The sequence below is a fragment of the Anopheles ziemanni genome, chromosome 2, assembly GCF_943734765.1.
Source record: "Anopheles ziemanni chromosome 2, idAnoZiCoDA_A2_x.2, whole genome shotgun sequence".
Taxonomy (NCBI): Eukaryota; Metazoa; Arthropoda; class Insecta; order Diptera; family Culicidae; genus Anopheles; species Anopheles ziemanni.
In genome coordinates, this window is record NC_080705.1 from 88,177,152 (window position 1) to 88,198,272 (window position 21,121).

The 21,121-nt window shown below is 45.5% G+C and overlaps 1 protein-coding gene across 1 annotated transcript in view; it reads right to left on the reverse strand.

Moving 5' to 3' along the window:
• LOC131282403 (uncharacterized) overlaps positions 1 to 21,121 on the reverse strand; it is a 34,559-nt gene that overhangs the window by 7,489 nt on the left and 5,949 nt on the right. Inside the window, exons 2-11 of the mRNA XM_058311858.1 lie at positions 17,664 to 17,756; positions 17,344 to 17,561; positions 17,118 to 17,267; positions 16,722 to 16,808; positions 4,897 to 5,108; positions 3,724 to 3,859; positions 2,624 to 2,679; positions 1,751 to 2,538; positions 1,467 to 1,525; positions 631 to 944 (exon numbers count right to left, since the gene is read on the reverse strand). Of these exons, the coding sequence (XP_058167841.1) occupies positions 631 to 944; positions 1,467 to 1,525; positions 1,751 to 2,538; positions 2,624 to 2,679; positions 3,724 to 3,859; positions 4,897 to 5,108; positions 16,722 to 16,808; positions 17,118 to 17,267; positions 17,344 to 17,561; positions 17,664 to 17,756 (2,113 nt within the window). The remainder of the gene's footprint in view (positions 1 to 630; positions 945 to 1,466; positions 1,526 to 1,750; positions 2,539 to 2,623; positions 2,680 to 3,723; positions 3,860 to 4,896; positions 5,109 to 16,721; positions 16,809 to 17,117; positions 17,268 to 17,343; positions 17,562 to 17,663; positions 17,757 to 21,121) is intronic.

Consider the following 21,121-nt stretch of genomic DNA (forward strand, 5'->3'; position numbering starts at 1 on the left):
AGCTGAGATGGAATCCAGTGGTTCCTGGAAATCTTCAGAAAGCACCAAAGAAGACACAATCTTTTGTTGTGGTTGCTCATTTAGGGTGTTATCTTCCACTGACACGTTCTGCGAAGGTTCCACAGAAGTTGGATCGATCGGTGGCTGGTTTTCTTCCACACGCACAGGGGAAGACACAGACCTTTCAGCCAGGGCAGCTTCATCAACCAGTTGGTCCACTTCAGGGGTAGATAGTTCTTCGATAATAGAACCAGTAACTGTTTCTTTTTCGACATCTTTAGTCGCTAGAACCTCCATCGAGCCTTGTTCAACCGATACCGGATCTCCTTCTGAATGTGTTTGGGTAGATACAGGCTCCTCTACCAATTGCTCAAGGGAATCATCGGTTAAGACAACATCCCCAGTTGTTGCATCCATCACCGAGCTCGGTTCAATTGGCTCCTGATCGTCATTAGATTGTTTTGCGAAAGGTATAATGTCTTTGGCTTGATCATCAAGGTAAGGATCGGTTGAGATAACATCTTCGATCTTTGCCTGGACCTCTGATATCGACGCATCCGGTTGCTGATTAGCTTCTTCTTGTTTCGCTACACACTTTTCAGTCGGGCCAGCTTCATCAACCGGGAGGACCTCTTCGGACAACTTGCCCTTTTCACCGTCCTCCAACTGAACCGTCGCTGAAAGCTCCTCCGAAATCGTAGTCAGCGGGGAACTGTTTTGATCGAACGATTCCTCCATCGGTGTAACCCCGAACGGTGGATCGGAATCTTCCGGATCCATCAGCATCGGCGGTGGAAGCTCCTCCGAAATGGCACCCAACGGTGAACTGCTTGCCATCCGATCGAAAACATCGGTGATCGTCATCATGATCGGATGGGGTGATAGGACCTGCTGCACCGGAGACCCCGGCGGTGACAGAGAATCCAGCAGCAACAGTGGTGGCACTTCCGTTTTCAAACGCTCAGATTGGTTAGTGTTCTCTCCAGCGAGGGCATTATTAGTAAGATTAGTTTCTCTAGCACCACTACCGTTTTCTACACTACTCGACGGGAGGCCCACTGGCCGTCCGGTCGCTACGGTTTCTACTACACTGTCTGCTACGGGATTTGATGGATAAATATTCGAATGCGTATGGTGTTGTTGAGCTTGTTGTTGGTGGTTGGCGGCTGAAGAAAACATGGTTAAGGGAGAGGATTCCGGTGTGAGACAGGCTACGGTTAGTATAGTGTACGCTCCCATACCAAAGGTGTGCGGAAAGGGAGGGGGCGTGTGAGGGTTAAGAGGGTTAGTGCATTCGAAGGGTAGGGCAAACTATGGACGGTGAGCAGTGGCAGCCCACCCGATGGCCAATGTTATTCTGAGCTTCTATGGGTTACTACACGGAGCTAGGGTTGTCGCCCTGGCATCGCCAGTCGTTCGAAGGGTTATGGTAAACTGTAGGACTTGCGGCGACCGGGATGACTTACCTCGATCTATTGGGATTTCTTTGCGGTCTCCGTGACCGTTGGTGCTGGGTTCGGAACTCCTGAAAAAGAAGCGAGAAGGGAATTAGTATTGTTTGCGATAACCAAAGCCTACTAGTGCGTGAAAGTATAGATCAAGTGTTCGTGTGCATACATTTATCATAGGACGAAGGACTGAAACGCAAGCATTTGCAGGTTTAAGCTACATTGCGGACAGGAAAGGACGCTATTGTTTTTGTTCGTGTGTAAATGTGTATGTGAGTGAGATCGACTTGAGTGCTACTCACCGATTGTCACTAGCTTCGGTGCGTTGAAGTAACTTCACGTCATCCGTAATGACGCCGTTGTTCACTTCGAATGGATCGTTCAAGAACGGATTGGTCAATGTGGGATTGGTGGTTTCCACCTTTTCCACCACCGGCCCAATACTGATCAGATCCTCGAGTATGGTTCCGGCGGATCGGTCCTGTTCCCCCAACAGTTGACTATTTTTAGCCTCCGACAGCGCCTCCTCGTTGGCCGGTAGCGAACTGATCGACACGAGACTATCGGCCGGGAAGTTTTCCTCCTCCAGCGAGTCCTGTGGCTTCGACGAGGACGACAAACCCTCGCTCGTCTCGTCCTTGCTGCTCGATCCAGCCGTCAGTGGACTCGCCTCACTCTTGATGACCTCCGGGGCCACGTTGCTATCCGACTCGTACCCTTCGCAGTCCGAGCCCGCCTCGGAGAGATCGCTGATCTCGTCCGCATTCTTGTCACCGATCAGCGCCTTCACCTCCTCCGTTGGCGATGGCACGAGCATGGCGATCGACGACTCGGTCGTTTTCAGCTGGCGCTTGCGAAACAGCCAATTCTCTTCCCACGTCCCGTCGGTCGCGTTCGACTTGAGCGACTGCAGATCGTCGTCTTCTGCGCCCGACCCCGAACCGGTGGTAGTGTCGGAAAGATCCGGCAGCGGAACCTTGTGCCGCTGGATGTAGTCGCTGAGGTAGGACTCGTCCGTATCGGACAGTCGGCGATCGCCCGACGCACTGTAGCTGGCTGCGGCTGCCTCGTGTGCTAGGATCTCGTCGGCCTAAAGTCATCCGCCGGGTGAATCGAACCGAGTGATACGGAGTGTGAGACATATTGCGCGTTAAGCTTACGCATCCGTCACTTACCGTTACGGACATCTGTCTGAGGGCTTCCGCGTTCAGCGCGCCCTTGGGGTGACTACCTCCTGCACGGACAGGGGACAGGCCAGAGGGAATGGAAAAGAAGGCAGAAAAATAGGATATATCAAGAAACAGGATTGGGATACCAGAAGCATAGGCTCGAAAAGTAGCGAAAGCATTAGCACGCATAAGCGAGAGGAACCCGAGGGGGTTGGGTTCGGCAGAGTTCACAACCTATGACCGAGCTGGTATTGTTTTGCAGGAAGCAGTACCATTTCCCAAAAAACTTCCTCCAACTCCATTAAAAAAACAGCTCTAGGTCGCTTTGGTTGCACTTGAGACGGACAGTCAACAAATCACGGCAAAACAAAACTTAAACGTCTCAACATGGACGGCATATGCACGTGGTTCAAAGAAATCTAATTGCATTACCCAAAAAGAAACAAGGAAGAACACTTTCTTCTCTGCTAACAGAAGGAACCACGCATTTCACAACGAAAATAAACGTTGGCGGAAGAAGTAATGCAATTATATACACTTTCCCGGTAAACAGTGGTCGACTAGAGTGTCTGGTTCTTAAAAGGAACAATGTTGAATTGTCAACAAACGGAGATTAACCTTTCGGGGCAAAAGTTCACAGCCCGTATCCAAACACGTGTGTGTTTTGGAAAGTGTTGAAAAGATCCTATACGAGCAGGTGAAGATCGATGGCTATGAGGTTAGTATGTAACCAGAACTTGTGGTGAGAGCTGATACCGTAACCATTGAAATTGAAAGTCACATAATTGGATCAATTTTAAAATCGTCCGTCCGTTCTTGGAACAACGATCGATAGCACAAAAGGTAAGACGCTAATGTAAGATTGACTTTGAAAGATATTGCATTGGCCAACGGAATAGATGGTGTTCACGTGTCACTTGAGAAGTCGGTACCTTACGTTATCAGAGTTCACGTGCAGGTATAGAGGCAGAAAACATTGACGATAGAACACGATCAATAAGAAGCAACATTAAGGTTCAGGGAAGGAAGGAACATTCGCACATCCAACACTTTACCGATTAGCCGTAAGTCTTCTCCTGCTTGTCCACGTCGGTGGACATACTCACCTCCTTCCGTCAGCTGATTGTGGTTCACGTCGACCGGTCCACCACCACCACCACCACCACCTGCAACGTAGTACGGTTTGGCTGCCACGTCACCGGCACTAGGGAAGTTTTTCGGATTCCGATAGTCGTCCACCACCTGGGGCGAGAAGAAAATATTCGATCACGAAGTACAGATAGATCAACCCGATGGCAACCGTGAGCACACTGAGCATTGCATCTGACGCTGAAGAAAACTGCTACCGAGTACTTGAAGACACTTTGGTACGTGTCTCTTATTTGGGGGGCACTGACACAAGACGTTACACCAAGATGCAAAAAGTTTGATATGTGAGTTACGGAAATAGAGTTCTTCTGTTCCTCACTCACAGGGGACAAGTTCAATTAGCGATGGAAACACTTCACAGCCCACAACAACTACACACGCTTATCACTCTTTTCATGTGGTGCGTCTATTGATAAAATCTCGTTACAAAAAGCAATCTTTCGCCTGCATCACAGTCTCTTGGACGTTTCGAAGGCCACCGCACTGTGTGTTGTTTAGATCACAACAACTAGAACTGAACATCGTCTGCTCCAGGGCAGGGACAAATCGTAACTGAGAGCTCGATTGATTTCTGCCGAAAGTGAACGCTAGATAAATTCGTCAAGAAACGTAGCCCCTTCGGGCGATGGTCGATTGCCTTCGGCCGTTCGGTTCTCCGTTGGGTTCTGTCTGTCTGTCACCGTGGTGCGCCACGAGGACCGAAGAGGAATCCGTACAAGTGTCACTGTTGCGAACGGTGGCACCTGCTTCCCTGGCGTGTTCCCTGTTTGAATGAGTATTGTCCGAGGTCGCACTAGCTGTAGTTTCTAATCATACCTTTCGAAGCAAATGTTGCTCTTACTCTGGTCCATTGTTTGCCGTCTTTGCTCGCCAAACCAGATGGTCTTCAGTGTCACATCAGGTTCACCAGAATGGAGGCGTTTCCTTCAGGAAATCGATTATCCATACACTCTACCACCCTCTTAATCGGTCAGTCGGTCGACCGGGGGATTATACGGTAATCTACTTTGGGGTCGAAAGTTAACACTTCACTTCCCAACGCAGATGACGTGCAGGTAACCCCCAGTGCTCCAAATTCGATTGCCAACGGGAACTTGTCTACGGGCCTACGACGACTAGCGACTACCTACCTTGTTGAGCACCGCAGTGGCAACCAGTTGTTCGTACTTCTTCGGATCGAAGTACGGCAAATGTTCTTCCGGCCGTAGCGGGAGGCCACTGTGGTTCAGCAGCTCCGGCAGCTTAGCGATCTCCTCCAGGATCTTCTGTATCAGTCGCTTCAGCTCGAAGTGCTGGTCGCTCGGGCTGTGATGCTGCTGTTGACCTTCCCATAGTGGTAGATCTAGTGGGCGGGTGGCAAAAAAGGTACATTTTTATTAATCAAGTAGGCACTAGGACGACTCGAGTGAACTAGGGAAATGGATAGGCTCTATCCCCAGAAAATCTTTGACAGGAGTACTAAGAAGCCATGCGCTAAAAATAGATAGTGAACGACTAATTGAACAGAACGTGCGTAACGAATAGAGTGATAAAGTGATTCTCATGCCACAAAGGTAGAATAGAGCAAGAGAGAGATATAATGTGTGTGTGTGTATAGAAAGCCCTAGTGAATGAGTAATTGTTGCTGAAACACGTGCTGTAATGGGATGCAATTAATGATTTCACACTCAGTGGCGGAGGTCACGCCGGTTTTCCAAGGGCTAACACACATCTCAAGTACATCATCATCGTCATCAGAGGCTACTCAAGCTACGGTCGGTGTTAAAATCATCAGTTGGTTTTCGTCATACGCTTAGAGTCCAAGAGACAAGAGGTTTTTCTTCTCCTTAACCTGCGATCGCTTTCTTCAACACTAATGTAATGCTAATGTTCTTTGCAAGATGCGAAGAGGTCAGCAGTAACCGGTTCCGTCTTGTAGCTGCGAGTGACATGCAGATTCGCCCCGAGGATCGACCGCTTAATCCAGTTCCAAACGAAGCAAAGGTTATTTTAAGCTCGTTAAGGGTATTTTTTTGCCTCGCAGTACCGGGGCAAGTAATTACTGCAACGGACGAGGTACTGGTCATGAGGAGGTTGCTTAGCTGGTTAGAACACTCTCAGGTGATCAGCCGTTCTCTAGCTGATGATGACGATCATAAAGGCAGTCGATCGACAAGCTCGGTTCAGCGGGTCGCATGTGTAAAATGTGTTTGACTAACACGCGCCGTACTAAGAGAAGAGCCGAACAATCGAGCTTTTGAAAATGTTTCCGTTCATAAGATGCCTCTTTTGATATAACTTGAACAAATTGCCAAATGAAAGTGCAGTTGTTGTGCGAAGCAATGTGTGTTGTGAACAACGTCACGACTTGTCGACGCTGCGAATTACGTCAACAGCGTCGAGATAAATAAAAAATTTAATTGCATTCAATTTAACGGAAGGCAAAATTTTGTACGATCTGTTTGGAAACATTTTATTTTGTCTCCACGTTCGCGACTAAACTAATTGTACAGAAGAAATTATGCATTTTTGCACGTTTCTTCAAATATGTTTTTCTGTTTTAAAAAGCTTTTTTTCATTTTTTTTAAGTTAGTAGAAACTAAGTAAAACAAATTTACCTAATATTTGTGTAAAAAGTAAAACGAGAAACAATTCAAGTAAAACAAATTAGATGGCAAAGTAACAAACCATTTGTTGGCAAACATGCAAAAAGAGAAGAATAGTCTTAATCACCATGCTGCTTACGTGAAGTGTACGGAAGATGATTTCACGGGAAATAAAGCGCCAAACCCCGCAATGACCATCCGCTACGACGTCAAAGATCTGTGTTAGGTAGCGTGCGCGAATTGAGCATTTTTTTAGTGGTTTCTCGCACAGATTGCGAAAAACAGCAATTAATCCGGGTGGTTGGGGGAAAAAAACGAAAAAGAAGCCATAAACATAGGCAATGTCGTGCGTCGGAAAGGCAAAAACAAAACAGAAACCAAAATCTTCAACACAAAAACACCGGTGGCTCGTACCTTTGGCACGTAGTTTGGGGGGGGGGGGGGTAAAAAAATAACAAACCCAAACAACAAGGAACCACCAACCAGCGCGCGGTCCAGCGGTTTGCAAACTGATACCGACCGAGAAGGAAACCCCTTAAGCTTCCTCTAGCTAACTTTGGAGGCCTTGACTTCCGAACAAACTGGCCCCCTCCTCTCCTCCCGCCGACGATAGCGTCCGTTTCGTTTCGATTAATCACGCAAATTATCATTGCTTACACCACTTGCCTTTTGGCGGAGGGAACCCCGCTGGAAAGTGGGTCCAAGATTGCGTGTTTTCCACATGACTGCAGGTCGACAAACATGCTTCCCCCCGACGGACGGACGGTTGGGCGCGGGTGATCTTCCTTTTGTCGTACTGGGAACGCCGCGCCGGGGAAACCGGTGCGATTTGCATAGCGCCGCTTTTTCATGCTCGAGGCAACCAGAAAGCGAATGGGCCCGATTTATACGCTCGATTTGAGGAAGCTTGCATTCGATTTCGATAGAGTAATTGATTTTGAAGACAAGAAAAATAATTACACTTGTCTTAGCAATGTAGTTTAGATTGTAATCACAATGAGAGGAGGACCAACTTCGCAAACAGGTTGTTGCAATGAAGGTCTCACCTTTTGACGGTTAATTAAATGGAAAAAGTGGATTAAAACATTTCTTGTTTTTATTGTATAACATTGAATAAAATTGTATTTGTATCAAATATTAACAAAAAAAAAAAACATCGCACTTCATTAGGTTTTTCAAGAATACAACTTTTAAAATCAATAATCATATATTTCGAGCCTGAAATAGTAAAAGTATTGACACCGAGGGATTTTAAAAATCGCAATTGAATTAAGAATCACTGGATGATAAAAACATGTTGTAATATAGCTCCTTTTAATCGACACCATGCCATTAAACTGGGAAACTATAGATTCATTTTGATCGAAATAGCAAAAATTGCGATCCGTCCTTCGGTACGACCTTCATCATGCAGTGCTCGGTTGTTGGAAACCTGTTCCTCCGATGGGAGGAAGATAAATAAAAAAACCCATTGCACTGGACGAGGTCCAAGGCAATTATGATTGCATGGCCGTTGCAGGGAAATTAAGACGCGGCTGGCGAGGACGGGTTGGTTGCAACGTAACGCGCACCGTTCAATTTGACTGCGCCGTGAAGGGCATGAAGGTCGCGAAATTGAAGAACGAAAGGTGAGCCCTCGAGGGCGCCAGGTTGTTGCGCCACGCCGGTGTCAAGTTCAGCAGGCGACGGTCTTAATCGACGGTCGGGTAAGATATGAGATAACGATCTCACTGCAGCAATTTTCTTTGCGATTGATACCCCGAACTTGGTATCTCTTTTCGCCCCTATGTTAAAATGTAAATATACGTCACGTTCTGCAAATCTATTTCATTTTCTAGTTTCATTGGGTTTTTTTGTGAATTTAACTCACAAGAAAGAGTGCCGAAGGCTTCGTTAAGACAGTGCTATAAAATCTAAGGAATTTGCGACCGAAATTTATCGATTTATTTATCTCTTCTCTTATAGAATGTCTGCAGTGTTTGTGCGGATTATCTAAATACATGTTATGATAAAAGTGAGCTTCAGAGCCTTGGTATCGAGGAATGTAAGATACGGTAGCTAATTATGAGAAATAGTTTCCGTTTTATCTTTTATGTCACATTACACATTCGACTTCAAAACAGGTGATAAAATTCCAAATCTGTCCTTGGTTGCCTGCGGAAACTATGATAAGCCAAAAAAAATCGCATTTCTACCGTCTAATGTCATTATCCAGCTTTCCGCGGAGCAGGAAGTAGGAAGTGTTCGTATTTAACCATTATGTCACGATACGGCCGAACCATCCATGACCGATTGGCCGGCGGTTCCGAGAAGAGAATGGCGTGAAGATGGCTTCAACCGGAATTCGCATCAAACCACGGCATCATTTCGCGTGCGGTTGGAGGCTTCGAAACTTTCCTTTCCTTGATTATTTCTGTCGTTCGAAAGGGAAACTAATACAATTGGCTAACGTTGAGGATGAATTTGTAGCCGCCACGCGCGTGTGGCGTAACACCAGCGAAGGTAAGCGGTAGGGCTGTGTGAAAATCGGGGGAAAGCATTCCCTTCGGTTGCCAATGGTTTGAGAAGCATATTCAACCAAAGGACGCACTCGTTCGTGGTGTCCTTCTCATTTTTTAGGTCACCGTATTGCAGCGCGCCCAAACGACACTTCACACAGTGCTAGAACCAAAATTTGCCATGCAACTTTGCGACGCATTTATGCCGTTAAATTACGATGTTTATGCCGAAAAAGGTAAACAGCTTTTAGCCGGTGGCCTTGCAATCGGTACCGATAAACTGTTTCTTTTTCACCTCGGCCACACGGGTTGCACTCCACTCTAATCGTTTACCAGTTTAACGGTTAAAATTAACGTGTCAGTTACGGTCTTTAGGTGTTTGCATTTGTAAGCGGTATATTTGTCATTTTCTAAATATGAATGTCACCATCAAGAGGCGGTGTAAATTAAAGATGACGAATTAGTGAGGAGAAAATCGACCTCGTCATTTACATCAATCATTGGCAAGATTGATTGATTGCGCATCATAGATGGCTTCGATTGAGAAAATCAAATAACAAACTTTGTTGGTCAATGTTTCAGTCATAGCATAACAGAGGTTTTAGACCATAGATCTTATGTATTTAATTATTAAAATATGTTATCAGACAAAGTCATGTTTGTAATTATACTCGCGAAGTAATGGAATATCGAACCGACTGCTTACCTAGCACAACTTGGATGATGTGGACGATCACATACGAGGTGACAGCGGTGAACAGATAGTAGCTTAGCATCGAGCAGCTGCACACTTCCATCTTGACGCTTTCTTAAATGTATTCTTCTCAAGGAACTATTTTATCACAATCAGTACACACCACGACCAATCACAACCTGTTCACTGCCCTCTTACCGAACGCTGCGTGGGAATGTATAGAATTGATTTACCACTTCTATTCCGAACCGTTTCGAATTGGAACACTTCGAACATTTACGCCGGATGCGGAAATAAATTGCAAATCAACTCGAAGCACTCGCGCACTTGGACGATCAAAATGGATCGATTTTTTTTGGGTTGGGTTTTTAAGTGTTCATCCAAAGCAGTCCCTAATTTCCATCCAAAGTTTCTTCTGGCGTCCCGTGATGATGATGGTGAAGTTTTTGTCCCGCTTTAAGCCGTGGTTCGCGTCTTGTCGACATGGGTTTTTGCCTATGGTAAGTGTTTTTACCCTGCATCAGCACAACTTAATTAAATTTCGCCGAGAGCCGAGAGCGAAGATGTTGCGAGCCGATAGTTCACCGGCGGCATTTCGATGCGATTATTGGAAAAGTTTCATTGTCATTCATCGGTGGCTTCAGCCGGTGGTGTTCTCCTGGAGCTGGGAAAACTCCCATCAAGTTGGTGTGGGAAGAAATATTTCGCGACACCTTGTGCCTTGTTCGCCGATGAAGGCATTGGAAGTGATTTAAGTCTTGCTAAATTCAGTGTGATGCTGCCCCCGGGTTCCCATCTCATCCATGCAAAACATTTCCATGTCTAGTTCAATTTTCGACTCTGTTCCCGTGCTTGCACTTGGCGATAAGATTAGATTTGATTCGGTCGCTAGCTGATAAGATTGGTTTGCTGGTGGTGTTTACTTTCAACTTTGCACATTGAATGTTCATAGCGCCCACACCGGGAACAGTTCGAGGCGAAAAAAAGGAACATCTCCGCAAACTAAACCGCTAAAATCCCGGAGCGGATTATAATGTAGGATTGCGTGGCGGTCGGGTTTGTTCGGAGGCCGAAAATGAGGCTTAAGATATCGGGGGATTTCAAAGGGATTAAACATAAAGGTGGCGCTGTCTGGGTCGGGAGTAGGATATCGTTTTTATGCCGTAGATATTATGGATGACGATAACGGCACTGGAAGGTTTTGCTTACACTGTTAATTTCTAGCGCTCACTGTATACACTTTATACTAGAACTTTGTGTAACTTAGACGTTTGAAATAATTAATCCTTGGAGTTATAAGAACCACTATAAATCATATTTCTCAACAAATTCTTTTCGAGTGTGGCATTAATTGCATGCCAACCCTCGCTTCAAACATAGGTAGATTCTTTACCGTCTGAAACTTTCGTCTTTTCGAAGCGTTTTTTACCAATGAATTTTTATGAATGCGTTCTTCCCACTTCCCCAAAAAAAGAGGCATAAAAACAGAGAACTTAACATTCGACTATAAAATGAATAGTAATTGAACCGTATCATCGTGCTCGTGTGCGGTATTAAATTAATCTGCCACATTTGGAGTCATAGTTCACTTCCTTCCGACGTCGAGAGCAAAAGAAAGAAACACAAAACTGACGGGAAATCTCTATAGGCTAGAAAGCTGAAAAGAGTCTTTTTGAAAACCACGAAAAAATGGAAGTGAATGGAACTTTCTGAACCTCGGCCAGGGGGACACAGAGCATGCAGCGTGCAACGAAAAGGAAAGGTTCCTCCTACCCATAGAAATGAGGTGTGAGGTTGATGATTGTTAAATTGCTAATCAGGCACAGGTTTTAAGACAAGTTTCTTCCACAATCGCCGGTGGTAAAGGGAAGAAGGAAAAGAGTTGGTGTAAAACTCAAGCAAAAAGCACACACAACAGTGATAAGGCCAACCCCAACCGACGGGGAGAGATGCTTTCCCAACTGTCAAAAAAAAAAAAATGTTCATGATAACTTATTCATAAGCTGTATCGAGTGCTTTTCGATTTCGGTTTGATTTGCCGGCGACGTTGGGCAACGTTTGGCTAACTTTTCCACCGATTGAACTTTCCACCCGAGCAACTGGTTCAATCTCGGTGGCCATCTTTTCACCTGTCCTACACGAGCACGATGTTTTTTTTCGATGCCGGTCACTAATTGGGAAATAAAAGCCATTGGAGGCTCATGCTTCACTAAAGATTATCCAATTGGGTTGGTTACGCGGTGACCAGGTTGCGGTGGAGTGTGGCACACGTGCAGAAGAAGATGTCCTGGCCAATCAATGGGGAAAGGTTGGCACTTTTTGGGGGGCAGCTTGTCAAAGGTGACTATGTTGACGTAATACACAGCCTGTTGCTTGATAAGTCACATAAGGCACAATTAGGATTGATGCACTCCATTTAACAGTCTTTTATAATGTTGAACGAGTTATTTAATTTGGAAAATTTAATTCATGTCTGGTTTCATGACATGAAAAACAACTATGCCTCATCTCAAGTGGAAATATACTCAAAGGAAGTTGTAATAAAAAGGCCCAGAATCTACTATTTCCGAGCCTACAAAAATAACTTCCCGATCCTAGAGATAACAAACCGACAGAGATATTCGGCATTTTGTTTCTATTTTCCAACAGCACACCGATAGGACGGTCGGTTTTCCACTCCACACGCACCACAATCAATCAAAACAGCAATAGGTAGCAATTTACGGCACCGTCCGCGATTTATGATTTGCGTCCGAAACCGCGTCACTATCGCCGAATTTCGTGAAACCCGACCGAAGAGCGCCGAGGAACGATGTGCAAGGCGATTATAAAACAAAACACTAGTCATGGGGAGGATTTATGGCCCATTGCAAGGGGGAAAAGGGGAACGGAGCCGAGTGTTCGCTGATACCACGCAATGTGAAATTGATTCGTCGGGAGGATGCTCTAATACAATGTGCAGCAAACGTGCACAAAACAACCAACGAACACCAAGAAAGGTAAGAAACGGGACATAAATCCTTCACGGCGTAACTGGAGCACGTAAACGGAAAGGAAAGCCGTGTATGCAGACTGGACAATTGCCGCCACTATCAAGGATGCAATCAAATCAGAAACGCAAGGTACTTTGGGGAGGGTTTACTTCCCGCAACCGGATGTCCTTGGGATGGGAACTCGTTCCGGGCGTGATTGGATGTCGGTCCAATTGTTATTTTTATTAACTTCTAGCCTTAGGAATGGACGACCCGGGTTAGGGACTACTTTGGATGATGATTTTTTCTAGTAAGTGCCACGGTGTGGTCACAACTCTTATCACGCACGCACTGGAGAGCCACCATTCCACTATTGCCACACACAGTCCCATACGCTGGTGGGTAGGTGTATTTTATTTAACTTTATATCCTCATTAGGTCACACTTGGCGCAGGGCACCGGTATTGGCCAGACACTCTTATCAGAAACTACGAATGTGCGCTACCTCGCTCGCGGTACTTAACAACTAAACCGTGCGCTGGTGTTTCACCCTCGTTACACTGTTCGCTTTATTTATTTTTCGGGCTTGATGTTGTGCCGCGAACCACCGTCGTCGTCGTCGTTGTCGACCGCCACCGTAATCGTGCGCGCGTCCGTTCAGAACTGAGCCGACCCTCGACAACCGACTATCGGTGAACCCGCGCACCGGTGTGTGGCGCTTGTGGGGGCCTCCCAAACACACACCGACACACACGGCACAAACACCCCCTTTCGGAACGGTACCGTTCGCGGTAATCGCGGACTCCACACGATCTCACTTCCACTTGCTGTCTTTCTCTGTTTCTCCATTCTGCGAAACCGCGAGCCTCACGCGAGTTGCGCATAAGATGGAGCACCTTCCGTGTGTGTGTGTTTGGACTTTGGGGCACCTGTTGGTAGCATAGAGCTCCCCGGATGGGCTTCTCGCATGCAAAAGGGTAAGGTGTCGAAAATCCTTGGGCACAGTTTACTCTCAAGAGATGATCGCGGATCATGATCCCCTACCTGATTGTTCTCTCACAAATCTTGTCCACAATCCATTCATACAGGGATTTTCTCGCGAATGTGATCTCACGCTCCTATCAAAGTCCACGACGTTTCTGGCCATAAAAAGGCAATCCAAACATCTCACGGCAACGGTCTCCAGGGAGAGAAGGAATGATCGAAATGGTGGTGTTGGGATGACACCACGAGAAGAAACCAAGTCCCTCAAGAGGAATGGGATTTTACGCAGTTTGACTTCCTGCCGGTGGGAATGCTTTCGTTTTCAGCAACCCATTCGGTGACCTTAAGAAGGACAAGTGCCACTCAGGCGGGAAGCTTTATTTTTCCTTTCTTTGTGTGTGCCTTTCGGGCGTCCATCTTTCATTATGTTTGCTTACGCGCCGGACGTGTCTGAGAGATGCGAAGATCTTGTCTGGTACATCGACGTATGCAAACATACTGGAAGGTGAGGGACAGGAGTTGGTCGGCTTTGACTTGATGGTTCAATCGTGTCCGTTTGAAGTATTATGTAATGTGGCGATCGGAGTCATATTGTAGGAATTAGTTAAATTGATCGGTATCGTCGATCAACTCACTCCGAGCGATGTCCAGCAGGATGGATCATTTTAATGCTCCACGTGACGCGACTCCGCACGCCCTGGAGCCCATTTCTGGTATGGGGCTGCGCAAAATTGCCTTATCATCGCTATCATCATTATTATCATTACCGCCAGCGCCATCCAGGCACTCGTCGTTCGCGTTAGTGTTCGTGCGTGGAAACTTATCTTCGGCCGCACATAAACCTCCCGAACATAGATGTCTCAAGTTCAGGCAAACAATGACAAACACCGGCCACATTCCGCCCCAAATGCACCGTTATCAATCGATTGACGAAAGTGTTTATCAGCGTTTTTTTCACAGTTTTGGTTTGTGGACCAAATCTTTTCTGACACGATGGAATGGATTTTCATTACGCGACCGAGGGTGACAAAGAAATCGGTCCCCGGGGGATGATAAAAATCGACGCCCAATGGCGGGCGAACAAATCCCACTGATTTTACTGATAGTGAAATCGATTTTGGGACCTTTTGGATAGAAATCAGTTCGAACGGTCCACGGTAGAAGAATCATTTTGAAAGCCACCGCGAGCTGGAGATATCCATATGGTAGATAAAGTGTATGCAAGAGACAGTTCAAGAACAGGTTTGCTTCCCCAATTGTGTGTCGAAGCGAGGAAACGGCAAGATGAATCGAAGATGATACTTGCTCTCCTGAAAGCAAACAATGACCGAACGTTTGATTGGAGGTCCGTGTTTAAAAACTGCGTGATGAGTCATTTGGGCAAGGAAACCAGCGGTGAGCAATCCATGCCGGATTGTATCGACCGTTGGGACGCAAAAGTTGTCTTGGAATTAATCAGAAACACAATGAGTATACCATTTCAGCGGTTTGGCGCCTTTGTCAACATTCCTGGGTGATTCAGAAAGGCGTTCAGGCGAAAAATGTTCAGAAAGTTATGTCCGAGTATAAAAACATGTTTAATAAACTTCGATGCTCCTAAAATTATTGAAAATCTAGCAAATATTAAAAAAAGTTACAGTTTGAATTCAAAATATTTTTCTAATATTGATTTAAGTCAACGAACATAACAAGCTTTCAAAAGCAATGCCTTCTTTGTTCTTGGTTTTCTCAAACATAATTCAAGTTAAATAAACTATCTCAAAGCAACCCAAATGCATATTTTACATTTGTTTCGTCACTTGGGTTTAATAGATTTTTTACAATGGAGGTAGTTGTATGCTTGTAAAACTATTTAAAATTCGATAAACTACAGTTTCTAACTCACTGGAACTTGTCGAAAGTGTTGTGAAAAATTGTGTTTTAGAACGTTAACACGTTAACGTGACACGATGGGACACATGCTCGGACCGTGATGATCAATTGTTCGCTCAAATCCTTTCGGAAAAAACTGTTTTTGCCATACGCGGTACGATATTCCATCCCAACGTATCGTACAGACGACGTGAAAAGACGCGTGAACCAATTAGTAACACTTTGATGATTTTGCTCCACCCGAGGGCAACAGAACCGTTTTCCCGGCTAGCACGTGGGTTGTTGTTGTCGTCGATGGAAAAGGACGAAGCTCTAAAGCTGCAAAAAATATGGTATAGTGTCCTCGGAGCTGAAACCGATGTTCCGTTGTGGTGTGTTTATTTTTTCCAGCACCGTCGAACTCCTTCCTTTTCCAATTGTTGAATGCATGATCTCGACGGTGCCTCACCCGGAGAGTGACACATTTTTGCGAAAGTAATTTATGATCACTCGGTCCGACTAGCGGAAGTGAATTCGACCGCCGGAACCGACCCTTCGACGTTTTTTTTTATTCCCTTCGCTCACACACAGCTTCAACGGTGAAGGTCAGGGGTAGAGGCGTGGTGCTGGGAAAATTGCCCCACTTCGGAACATTGTTGTACGGTGCGCGGCTTCACTTTCGGTCAGGGAGAGTGCGCCTGAGAGCACAGCCTGGCGTATAAAGTAATCAATTTTAACACGGTGCGACTTCCGGTCCGTAAAACACCGAGATCTACACGAATTGCACCGAAGTTCAAGCGCAAAGGCTAGACCGATATACGCGGTACAACAAGCTCTCGTGTAAGCTTGTAGGAATAAAAACTGAAGAGGGAGAGAGGGGGTAGCAGTTGAAGGCAAGATTAGATAAAAAGTGGTTTAAGAACGAACATGAGGCCAGGTTCTCAATGCGTGCATTGGATAACAACAGGTGAGAAAATTACAAGATAACGAACGAGCACTGACTCAAGGGCACCGGAGTGGAGCCTCCCGGAATATTAACGGAAACACATGGAAGGAAAGAAAATACATTTTGCGTACGTATTGCGTGCAGATAGAGCTAGAAGGCAAACACACAGGAGGAGAAGAGTTTGGTGCAGCTGATTGTGCGAGAGTTTTGAACAATACAACAGTTAGGCCCGATTGTGAACACAGAGTGTTTTGCACGAAACATTAATAAAACATCGGTAATTTTTACTTGTCATGCAAATATTTGATAGGTGGTGGTGAAGTGCGCTACAAACGCTACCGGTGATCGGGAGTGTCCTAGGGTTTCCCGAGGCTCCCTTGTAGTGGATTTTGTTCGTAAAATCTCATCCGCTTTGAGACTCTTACCCGACATTAGTGAGTGATGTATCGAAAGTTCAAGATTGTACAGACACCTGCTCAAACGTGTGTGGAACTTTCGGAAAAGTCTTATATCTGTTGGGGGTGAACGAAGAAAAATGGAGTGACCAAATGAGCCTGTTGATTGTTAAACGGTCTAAAAATAAGAATCGCAATGCATTTCCGCAATCCATCGAAGAAAACGGAATAGTGGTTTGGTGAATTTAGTGATGCGGTGGTGAAGTTGCCTGCAGGTATGCAAACCGCACTGCATCATTGCTTGCTCGACTGTTTGAACTGCTCGACAACAAGCGCGCGGGAATGTAATGAATGTTTGGCGTGGTTGTGTTTCAATTTCCACGTGGTGTTCGACGGTAAATAAGAAAATAGTTGTAGCGCACTTACAGCTTTCGTGTTTCATGAGCTGCCCAACGGAAACATCGTCTAGCGGTCCGTGCAGCATGGCCGACAGCAGTTCCTCGATAAACTCCCGCACCTTGATGCGCTGGTTCGCCGAAACCGTCGAGCTGCTCGTACTGCGGGCGTCATCGGCATCTGGTGAGATGAGATTCGGACAGAAAAGGGCACATGTATTACTGGTAATAGGTGCGATTACCAACCACGCTCTTACCCAAGCCAAGACCGAGCAGATTGCCATCCCTCAGCTCTACCGGACCGGGCTGCTGGAGCCGGGCGGTCAGCTGATTCAGCAACCACTCGCCTGCCTTCTGCTGGATCACGCGATTCGATTGACACCCGGTGCATTCCCAGATGCCGATCGATTCCACCCACTGGCAGCAGTTCTCTCCGCGGCAGACCAATCTTTCGCAACCACGGCATGTTGCGAAGCTGGCTCGGTTGAATTTAGCGGGGAGAGAAAGAAAACAACAACCACAAACTGGACATTAGAAGGGGGTTCTCGTTCGGGTACGGCCAAGCGGTTGTACCTACCTGTCTGTGCTTTCGAGTTCGACGTTTGCGTTACACATGTAACACTCCGCCACATCGGGCTTTCGTGATGAGCGCCTTCGTTGGCTTAGTTTACTGCAATAAACGAAAAGAATAGAATAAAACAGATTAAAAATACAAATTATAGTACATGTAGAATAAAATCCTGTTTGATTAAAAACAAAAATATGTTTGTCGCCATGAATATTACATTGATTGTCAGACTTTATGTGCAAACAATAATGAAACACAAAATAATAATTCTAATAAACTCTCGCTGGAACTAATCCGGCTTATTTATGGGACTGCATTTTTGCAGCGAGGAACAGCTCTAAATCCAATTGAATCACTGGAATACATCTGGATCAATCCGTCCGCGGTGACATTTCACTTTTCCCAGTAAACGGGACTAGCTTTGCACTCGCTGGACAATAATTAGACATGCATGGCATCCACAACTGTTTCGCCGTCTGCCCTGCGACCGGTTGAGGGCATTAATTCCGTTCGATTAATTCATTCCGCAAGTTTGGAACTTCACTCAAGCGCGCCCTGCATTCGTAGCAACGGCTAGAAGCTGACGTCGTTCGGTTGCGAGGTGGAAGGAAACCTGTTCGCAGTGCATTTAGGGAGACCTGGTAGGACGCGAAATTGGCTGCCAACGGTGTCTTGCGGGTTGGCAAACGGTTCCATGCGCCCGGCGACATTGTCGGTTATATCATCGTGACGGCGTGGTGGTTTTAGTTCGAGGATTCACGCTCTCCACCTTCGTTGATCGATGGGGTAACGATGTCTCAGAGCCTATCCCAGAAGAATTGGGGTGTATACTGCTTATGAACTGTTTTCTTATCGTTATTTGCGACAGGTTATTTTTAAATTCGACCACTAAATAAAGAGTCTTGATGGTTTAAGCAATTTAATACTTAGCGCAGTACTTGGCAGACATCTTCCACTCGATCGATCAAACCATCATCAAGGTTTAATTTTATTTTGTTAAAAATCTCCAAACCATTGGAATCTTTAGAGATTTTGAAATATGTTCAACACCTTCAACTCCCATCTTTTTAGCTTTCCTTTTGAGTGTTCAAGTGGTAATTTAACGAGCGTGAAAAGGGAGGAATGTTTCTATTTCATCAGATAAAAATGAATTTGAACCTTTTTCCGTCTCATTCCCTTCTGATTGGTTGGAGGAAGCGAACCAATTAAATCGGTCGTACACTTTCTCGACTCACTGCGTTTTATCGTACCTTACTGCATCATGTTCGATCGCTGACCGTGAATGATGAATGGAATGTTTAGCTGCACATTCCAGGGAGCCAGAAGGGAAGGATTACAAGGTCTGGTACGAATGTGTATAGTGTTTTTGCATAGCTTAGTTCCCTATTTTCAGCCGTTGGTCAATCACTCGTGATGCAATTAATTTTCCCCATTCGTTAAAAGTAATCTTACTTACTGGCGGGGAAAATTATCTAGCAAGGGATGAGTCGCGTTCACGGTCGGTGGATTTTGGAGGTGCCTCCTAAGGTGCCAATTAGTCACAGGTATTCAGAGTTAGCAAAAACAAAAACAATCAATTATGTAGCTTGCAGGGCATCACTGCTCTGCTTATCAATTCATTATCGAAGTTATGCTCACACACACACATCCACTCGGGCATGGGATCGCGTGGGCGCAATCTCTTCACGGCACAAAGAAAACCTCCTATCGGCTTTCCGGCCGAATTCGGCCCGATTGTGAATGTGATGCACTCAAAACCTATTAATGGGATGTCGTCACAAGATTAACGATCAATTAAAATGTGACGCCTTAGTTTTTTATGTGCCAAATGGCCTTTGACATGGCTGTAGGTTGATAAAAAGTGGAATAAATTTTCGCACCACATCTAAGCCACTAAGATTGAGTAACATCAAAGGGACATTCATCGTTGGTCATTTATGAAAAAAGAAAATAACATTCCTATTCGGTTTAACTCGAAGTTTGTGTAAGTATGCTTTTTATACTTTTGGGATTGAACATTATTTTTACAAATGAAAGATTAATTGTTATTAAAAATGTAGAAAATCGGTTAGAGAGGAAATGTCAACAAGCATCGTTATAAAATCCTAACAATAACCCAGATGGTTTTTTTTTAACTTTTCTTATATTTGCATTTAGAGTAGCATGAGGCAAAGCGTCTTGCAGGGTATTAGTGCAGATTACATGAAACTGCTATCGACATGATTAACTGCCAGAATTCTATAAAACGAAATATAAATGCAAAAATAAACCATTTTATGAGACACAACCCTTTCTACAAAACAATAACAACAGAAGCTAAGAACAATTTGTAAGATAAACCAAATACAGATTGCTTCTAGAAAATAAAAACAAGAAGCAATTTTAAATAAAGTGTCCTACGAAGGTTATAGTAGGGTTACTCAATATTTATGATATTCCATGCAAAACTTTAGTTAGAGTGTAGTGATTTTGAGTGAATTCAATTTCCAAAAGTTGGGAAACTTAACGTATCGAAACAAAAATCATCCAACAGAGTTTTCCATTTTTGTTCCTTATAAAAACTAAAAAAAATGAGTTTTTAAAACCCAAAAATAGCACAATTGCATCGCTTTACTCTTTCCATTGAAGATTTTGTCCGTACATCTAGAAGCAGTTTCAGATGGAACCACTCTTTTCTCCCACCTCGTTCCCATTCAACACGACGCGCGGGGCAGACGACAAGCGGTAATTTCGCAGCTGATAAGCTACTTTTACTTTCGACCGTGGGTCGCGATCCCCAATACCTCCCAAGCCACCCTTCCCTCCCCCATTCGACCCGCCACCCAGTTTCAGTGCGTCGTCTGGATTGCGTCGACATACCAGCGACGATCGAATACAGGAAATGGAGGTTGTGACCAGACCACTGAAGGAGAAGAAAGCTAGAGAAGGTAAGGGAGCGAGAGATAGAGCGAGGGAGAGAGAGAGAGGCTTACAGTGGGACACGTATCACGCAACAGTCGCGATCGTATTCGTTGCGCGCCCCATCCATCGCGGGGTCCACGGGGCCGTGGACCGGACCGGCTTGGCTTTTGGCTTCGATGCGGCAACGATCGACCGAACGCGACCAGTTCCAGTTGTGCGCGCGCCACGGAACGAACGCAAGACGCCAGGAAAAAACGTCGCCAACCCGGGTGCGATCACTGAGAAAGTAGATCGTTGGCAAGTCGCGAGCACGGAGTGGAGAATTCAAAAGAAGAAAATAAGTCTACCGAGTTAAGAGCGTTACGACACGCGGGTCGAGCTATAAGAGACAAAGAGACGGCGGTGCGAGTCGGACAAGGAAATGGTAGATGGCAACAAGTAGATCCCCGGTAACAGTTCACATTTAAATTCGCGAATTGCCGCTAGGCGTCCCAGAAACCAATTACGGGCTTATTGTGTGCGTGCGTATTGTGTGATAAGCTGTGTTTGTTGTGACTGGCATCCGA